The sequence below is a fragment of the Otolemur garnettii genome, unplaced genomic scaffold (genome assembly GCF_000181295.1).
Source record: "Otolemur garnettii isolate 467f Iridium unplaced genomic scaffold, OtoGar3 scaffold00198, whole genome shotgun sequence".
NCBI classification, from domain to species: domain Eukaryota; kingdom Metazoa; phylum Chordata; class Mammalia; order Primates; family Galagidae; genus Otolemur; species Otolemur garnettii.
Window position 1 is genome coordinate 2,243,516 of NW_003852593.1, and position 7,981 is coordinate 2,251,496.

The 7,981-nt window shown below is 48.2% G+C and overlaps 1 protein-coding gene across 2 annotated transcripts in view; it reads right to left on the bottom strand.

Moving 5' to 3' along the window:
* ZNF879 (zinc finger protein 879) overlaps positions 1 to 5,076 on the bottom strand; it is a 10,197-nt gene extending 5,121 nt beyond the window's left edge. Inside the window, exons 1-4 of one of the 2 annotated variants that reach the window (XM_023507715.1) lie at positions 5,036 to 5,076; positions 4,235 to 4,308; positions 1,184 to 1,310; positions 660 to 755 (exon numbers count right to left, since the gene is read on the bottom strand). In XM_023507715.1, the coding sequence (XP_023363483.1) occupies positions 660 to 755; positions 1,184 to 1,310; positions 4,235 to 4,267 (256 nt within the window). In that variant the 5' untranslated portion in view covers positions 4,268 to 4,308; positions 5,036 to 5,076. Of the gene's footprint in view, positions 1 to 659; positions 756 to 1,183; positions 1,311 to 4,234; positions 4,309 to 5,035 lie in introns of those variants that run through there. The other variant, XM_023507716.1, reaches the window with a different exon arrangement.
* Positions 5,077 to 7,981: the final 2,905 nt, after the last annotated feature.

A 7,981-nucleotide genomic window follows, 5' to 3' on the forward strand; every position in this document is an offset into this window, starting at 1 on the left:
ATTTGAACCCACCAGCTCAGGGGTATGTGGTTGGTGCCTTAGCTGCTTGAGCCACAGGCGCCGAGCCTATTTTGAAAATTTTCACGGAGAAGGGTTAGAAGAATGGCATGGTGAAAATCTGCGAGGCTTCTGCTTAAATTCCACAACTGTTCCCATTTGCTGTACCCTGGACTGCTGTGTCCAGTTCCCTGTCTCATGGGTACATAGACAGACACATTCGTCTGGGTTTTTGCTGATACTGTTTTCACCGGGCCCTGTTTAACTTGCAGACAAAAAAGTCAAAGCAAGACTGTCCAAAAATGGAGCTATGAGGGATGTACTGTAGTGATAAAGATACGTCCAAATCATGAAGGGGATATAATTTAGGAAAATAATCCAGTAAAAGCAAGAAAAAAGTGGAGATACAAGAATCACAAACCTTTTTACGTTACATACTGCATTATGTATGCTGCACGCTACAAGAGACACCTGACAAACATGTAACCCACACTGGAAAATTCAACCCTCCTAAGAACCCAAAGGATCAAGTAATCAAACAAGTGGAGAGAAAGGATATGCCCCCTACACTCCCCACCTGGCTTGGCACACCAGGAGACCCCAGCCAGTGTCTCCCAGGGACGGCCTCCTCTGTGTCCACTTCCCAGTCCCTCTGCACTCACCCAGAAGTGGACTTTGAGGAATCCCATTTTCCACCATCCAGGGGTCCTCCCCTAGCTCCAACTGGGAGATGACTTTTGGCTTGGAAAACACAATCCCTGTTCATGCACAGAGAAAAAGATGTAAGTGGCCATCCTGGCACAGAGATCCAGCTCCAGAGTCCCTGGACGGAGACAGGGAAAGTCAGGAGGAGGCTTGCTCTGAACAGGTTTGAAGCTGGGCTGGGGTGGGGGGGATGGCCGAGGGTGGCTTTGGGAAAGGAGTTAAGCTGTGTGTGCACCGCTCACAGCGGGAATGCCCTGTGGGACCCTGGGGACAGAGCTCAGGGAGAGGAAGACAGGAAAAGCACAGACAAGGTGCCTCTGCCAGCTCTACCAATCCATGAGCTCTCCACAGAACCAAGGGGAACACCAAGGGCCACTCCCTGAGCCCATCTGCAAGGCGAACCTGCCGGAGCCCTGGCAGCATCCTTCTTAGAGAAACACAATGGTCTTGAGGCAGATTCTGCATCCAGGAAGCTGCTTACCCAGGGAGGCCAGGGTTCTGTAGTTGTCCAGCATCACCTCCCGGTACAAGGTCCTCTCAGCAGAGTCCAGGTGCGACCACTCGTCCTGGCTGAAGAACACGGCCACATCCCTGAATGTCACAGACTCCTGGAATGGCAAACCCATTCCTGCTCACCCAGGAGCATCCTCCCCCTGGGATGACAGAAGCAACCCTGTCACCACTCAGGGTTCCGAGTATTGCAAGTCAAGTATTTCTGGGCAGCCTCTTGGTCACCACTGTGCACTCATCACGTGTCTACTGTGAGCAAGCCACCCTCAGAAAGCCCCAACACAGCAGCCAGACAAGATGAGCGCTGCAATCATGAAACAAAGTGACAAGAGAAACACGGAGCTCTGCACTTGGAAATGAACAATCACCCAGACCAAACTCTCATCTTATGGAGGACACATAAGTCAGGTTTTAGAAGGCGGCTCCAGCACACTCACTTAGGGAGGAGTCATGGGAGACCACCTGGCTGGCCTGGAAGGGCAATCACTGGATCCTACTTCTGTCAGCACCACAGGCCACCTCTGTCTTTGTGTAGAGGACACTGACCTTCACAGCTGGGGAGGCTCTGAGAATGTCCCAGGTGCAGCTCAGCCAGAAGAGGCCCTGGTGGTGGCCGCACCACCTTTCAACAAGGGCTGGAAAAAAGGCTGTGGTTGGGATTCTGCCTCTCCACCCCAGAAGCCTCTGTTCTTTCGTTTTTCTCCAGCTTCCCTGGACCACAAGTCACCACTTTGAACTAGAAGCCCCTTCCTTTTCTTACTAAGAATTCTTTTAAAAAGAGAATAAGAAATGTTGATCTCACCTTCTACCACCAGAGACAGTTTTGTTATCTCTTTGCTATGTGTCTTGTCAAGTTCCACATTTAAACAAGAACTGTGTCCTACTCAACACCTTTACCGCTGCCCAGCATTTCACTGCATGGATGAACTAGTTCATTTAAGTAACTACCTGTGGACATTTAGGTTGTTCCTACTTCTTTTTGCTTGTCACCCTCGATAGAGTGCTGTGGCACCACAGCTCATAGTGACCTCAAACTCCTGGGCTCAAGAAATCCTCCTGTCTCAGCATCCCAAGTAGGTGGGACTACAGATGTGCAGCACAGTGCCCAGCTACTTTTAGAGAAAGGGGTCTTACTGAGAAAAGGCTCAGGCTGGTCTCGAACTCCTGAGCTCAAGAGATCCACACACCTCAGCCTCCCGAGTGCTAGGATTACAGGCATGAGCCACCACGCCCAGTCCCAGAGTTTATCTTTTAACAAAGATAACAGCTGGCTTGGTGCCTGTAGCTCGGAAGCTAGGGTGCCAGCCATATACACCGGAGCTGGTGGGTTCGAACCCAGCCCAGGCCTGCCAAACAACAATGACAACTACAGCCAAAAAATAGCCAGGTGTTATGGTGGGTGCCTATAGCCTCAGCTACTTGGGAGGCTGAGGCAAAAGAATCACTTACGCCCAAGAGTTTGAGGTTGCTGTGAGCTGTGATGCCATGGCACTCTACCAGGCAACATAGTGAGAATCTGTCTCAAAAAAACAAAAACAAACAAACAAAAAAACCCCAAAGATAACGGCCAATTGTTCAGTCTCTTGGGAGAAGATGGGCCTAACATGTCACTGAATCCAAGTTGCAAAACCCACCTAAATACACTGGTTCTATCTACTTAGCTGTACAGAAGAGTGGCCTTTCTGTCTCTGATCTCTCTCTAGTGGACTGCCTCTGATGTGCGTCACATCTGGCTTTTCTTGCTCTTCTACCTTAGCAGTGAGGTTTTCCAGGTTGAGAGATTATGTTTTTAATTATATTACCCCCACAACCCATCAATGACCCAGAGTTGCATGCCATGAAAAGCTGGAGAAGGAAGAAATCACTTGGACCAGGACACTCCTCATCTCAAGGAAAGCTGTTCCCCCAAAATCTGCCCCCAAACTATTGCCCATGCTTCAACTTCTTCTGGATGCCTTCCACTCATCACGTACACTAGCCTGGTCCCTCTCTATGAACCCAAACCTTATAGTGCTAGAGTGCTTCCCTGTCTGCACCTGCTCACAGGTTTCTTTCTTCAGTCTTTCTAGAAAATTACCCTAATTCTTACCATGAAATACAGCCATGTGTCATTAACGATGGATAGAAATGCCCTTTAAAATGCACTATCAGGCGACTTCAGTATTGTGTGAACCTCACAGGCTGTACTTACACAAACCCAAAGAGAACAGCCTACACACCTGGGCTAGCTGGTGCCAGGAGCCTATCGTTCCCAGGCTGCAAACCTGTCCCTCATGTTACTGTCCTGAGCAGTGTAGGGATATATATCTGAACACAGAAAAGGGACAGTAAAGACATGATGTAAAAGATTAAAAAAAAGAAAAAGGTCACCCAGATAGGGTGCTCACTGTGAATGGAGATTACATGATGGAAGTTGCTGTAGGTCAGTAAGGGGTGAGCGCATGTGAAGATCTAGGATATTACTGTGACTTCTGAAGACTCTACACACACCATACACTTAGACTGCACTAAATTCATTTTTTTAAAGTAATCGTGCTATGACAACTATGAATCACTAGGTGACAGGAATTTTTCAGCTCCGTTATAATCCAGTGGGACCACCCTCCTATGGGAAGTCCCTCCCTAGACCGACTGCTCCCATGGGTCATTTGCTTCTTAGTTTCTGAAGGCAAAGACAGTGCCTCTTGTCTTTAGAATCCCAGTGCTGTGAAGGAATTATATGACTCCTGGGTACTTCTGACCTCCACAGGGCAAAAACACACCAAGACCCCTCACAAAGCTCTGGGAGTGCAGAGGCGTGGGTTGGGGCCCCACTCAATTGCCAGTCATCAAGCCCTTAACTGTCCAGTGGTGCTGGACTGGCCCTGAGGTGAGGGACACATTCTCTTGAGCTCCTCACCTGCCAGGTGCTCTCTGGGCCTTCCTTGGGCTTCAAGGCCTAGAAAAGCTCAACAACTGATGAAACAAGGTCACGGCCTCTGCACCCTGAAGGCAGCTCTAGAACACAGCAGCTTTCACTCACCTCCTCCTGGGCTGGCAGCCAGCTCCTGGCCATGGCTCTGTCTTCCCTCCTGTTGCCCCTCTCCCAGAGGCCTCCTAGAACACAGAAGGAAGCTGTGAGGCCTCTTCATCCTGCTGCACTCCTGCCCTGCCCTCCTTCGGTCACACCAGGTAAGACACCTGCATAGCTGAGCACCTGCAGAGGGAAGCTGGCAGGGCGCAGGCCAGAGGGATGGGAACGCCCTGCCCAAACCAGGGGCAAACCTGGGTTTATGAATACGGATGAATCAAACAAAAGGATAAACCATCTGATGTGCATTAACAGAGTAAAGGGCACAATCAGACGAAGTCCACAGAAATGTTAGATTAGTGAGAAACAATATAAATAGTCCACACATCTGGATTTGACATTATTCAAGGTGGAAAACAGCACTTGAAGAATTGATCCCTTTTTCTGGACTAGCCAACCAAAGACTCACAGATGTTCTACTTTCTTTATCAGAGAGTTGCTTTCAAGGAAATGTTACCCATCCTCCCCACCCACGCCCCAAAAAGAGCTTCAGAGGAACAGCATCACTGGCTAGAAATGAATTTAACATTTAGAGAAAAGGGAAGTAACTTAGCAAGTGGCCAAAATTACGCTGAACAAAAAAAGGAAATGGTTAAATCAAAGGAGGATCGCCCGCAGGAAAACAAGGCTAAACAGGGAGGGCTGGCGAAAAAACAGTATTTTTCAAAGTTTAAACTCATGTGAACGGAGCAGGAGGGTTAGGGTTAAACTAACAACCGCTCAAAGTCGAAAATCGCCCCGAGGCTCACGGACCCCGCACTGACACAGTCTTCCGCAGACTCTCCCGGGGCCGATTCTCGGGGGCGCGGCTGCGGCGCGGCCTTGCGGCCTCCGCGGGGGCTTCCCGGCAACGCCCCCTCCACGGCCGAGGTCACCTGCCGAGGCCGCGCGGCTCCCCGGGCTCCACAGACACTGGCGCAGCGGCCGGCCCGCCGCTCTGCTCCCGCCACGGCAGCCGCACGCCCCGGGCCGGCTCGCACCCGAACCTGAGCCCAGGCCCGCGGCGGGGGCGCCCGGAACCGCGCACAGCTCAGGAGGCGAACGAATCACCCAGTTCAGGGACCCTTTCTCGTCGCCAAGCCTCCGGGTGCGACTGCGCCTGCGCACGGGAGAGCCCACGGCGGCCGGCAGAACGTCGCGCTCGGCCCTGCGGACTACATTTCCCAGGTATCGTCGCGGCACAGCCCCCTACGGTATCCGAGAAGGAACAAGGGCTCCTCGACTCGGGAAAGCGGGCGGGCTGGAGTCCGGGAATTCTGAAGCCGGTTTCTCTAATTTCTTTTCGTGCACCCTTTATTCGTAATGATAATGACAATAACAATAAGAGGGGAAATTGAGTATGAATATGCGGAGACTGCTGACCATTCGTGTGTGCTGAGAGAAATGTTAGTCTATTTTTACTGTATTTTGTAGATGTAAAAAATTATGTCTAAATGTTGTAACCTATAAAAAACATGTATAAACGGCACGTTGGTAAAAAGGAAATTGTAAATCTAGGAATTTCCCTTTTCTTGATACTCGTTACTTCCTTTGAAAAGTCTCCTTTAAATCATAAAGTAAAGCCTGTGGTCCAGCATTGACTGTCTTCACGAATAAGACACACCACACAATGTGTGCTCAGCAAGTGCTCAGCACGAGTTGATTTTTAAAATACCAAACCCCGGGCCGGGGGCAGTGGCTCACGGCCGTCATCCCAGCACTTGGGGGGCCAAGACGGGTGGATGGAGACCAGCCTGAGCCAGAGCGAGACCCATCTCTGCTAAAAACAGAAAAACTGAGGCAAGAGTATCTCTTGAGCCCAAGAGTTGGAGGCTGCTGTGAGCTATGACACCACAAGGGTGACAGGTTGAGATTCTGTCGTAAAAAAATGAAATAAAATAAAATACCAAACACCATAATCTACAAAGATAGAGACCTAAAGCCAAAATCTAAAGCCACTGGGAGAAATGTTTGCAAGGCATAAATCTGATAAAAACCTCTGTCCAGAATATGTAAAGATCTCTCAAAACTCTATAACAACAGTCCCACATTTTAAATATGGGCAAAAGATTTGATCAGACACCTTACCAAAGAAAACGTAATAATCATAGGTGGGCATGGTGGCTCACAACTGTAATCCCAGCACTCTGGGAGGCTGAGGCAGGTGGATCAGATCATCTGAGCTCAGGAGTTCAAGACCAGCCTGAGCAAGTGCAAGACCACATCTCTACTAAAAATAGAAAAACTAGCTGGGTGGTGTGGCAGGCCACTGTAGTCCCAGCTACTCAGGAGGCTGAGGCAAGAGGATCACTTGGGCCCAGGAGTTTGAGGTTGTTGTGAGCTGTGATGCCACAGCACTCCGCCCAGGACGACCAAGTGAGACTATGTCAAAAAAAAAAAAAAGTAATAATGGCAAATAAGCTCATAAAATTCACTCAACATCATGAGTCATTAGGGAAATGTCAATTCAAACTTTGTGCTGTCAGAGGCTGGTTCATTCCCCGTGGAACAGGTTCACATCCTAATCCCAAGACCTGTGAATATCAGTTTACGTGGCAGAAGAGACTGCAGAGATGACAGTGAAGGGTCTTGAAATGGGGAGTGGATGTGGGAATGGATTAGAGTTGGAGGCATCAGCATAAACTCCTGTGTAGCTTACTGTAGGCACTCATCACTGCGTGGAAACACTCATAGATAACGTGTATGTATCAAGTTGATGCATTGGCTTGCTCTGTCAGTTGAGAAATTCTAAGAGCAAAGAAGATCCAGTAGCAATGAGGGAACCTGGAGCACATGTCTTGTACTACTCTGCAAATAAACACAGCCACAGTTCCCCAGAGAAATAGGTTCTGAAACTGAGACAGGATATATTTTGTACAAGGTGAGCCCAGAGCAACTGGCAATGCTCTTAATCACATTGGCACGTACATCACACGATCAAAGAAATGGCAGATAACCCCCGCCCAGGGCAGAAGTTTTAGTAGTGTAATGAGCTGGGGGTAGGGCTAGGGCTAGGATATCTTCTTGGTCTTGTGTGCTTATGGGTGTATGTGTATAAATATTTCCCCCTCTCTCTCTCTGGAGACCTCCGGCTAACACAGTAGGCAAATCATACCGTCTCCAGATGATAGAAGCTGTCTCTGTGTTTTGCAAACCAACGATTATGTTTCTTTTTTTCCTTGCACTCACTGGTGCCCCCTAGAGGGAGTAATAACTGGAATTACCATCTTGTTCTGATTTTAAAGGAAATAAATTCTTCAAATAACTCATCACTGAATGCAGTATTTTCTGTAAGCTTTTTAGTAGACAACTTTATCAGTTTAAAGAAGATCCTTAGATTGAAAAACTTAAAATCATGAATGAATATTGGATGTTATCAAATGTCTTTTCTGCATCCATTAGGTAATCACTTTTTTTCCTTTAATCTGTTAATGCAGTGAATTATACTAATAGATATCCTAAATCGTTAATCTGCTAAAGTACATTTCTGGGTCAAACCAGACTCGGTTATGACATTTTTGTGGATTTCAGCTGACAAATGTTGGACTTGCGGTCTTGTGTCTGTGTGTCTTAGTTCTGCCTGTAAATTTTATTTCTTGTACGGACTTGGAAGAGCCTCACACAATGAATGCATCATCTTGTTTCTGTTTTTCTATTTGGAAATTTTCTGGGAAGAAACATATTTTGTTGCAGCGCATGTCCCTGTCTTTTTTTTTTTTT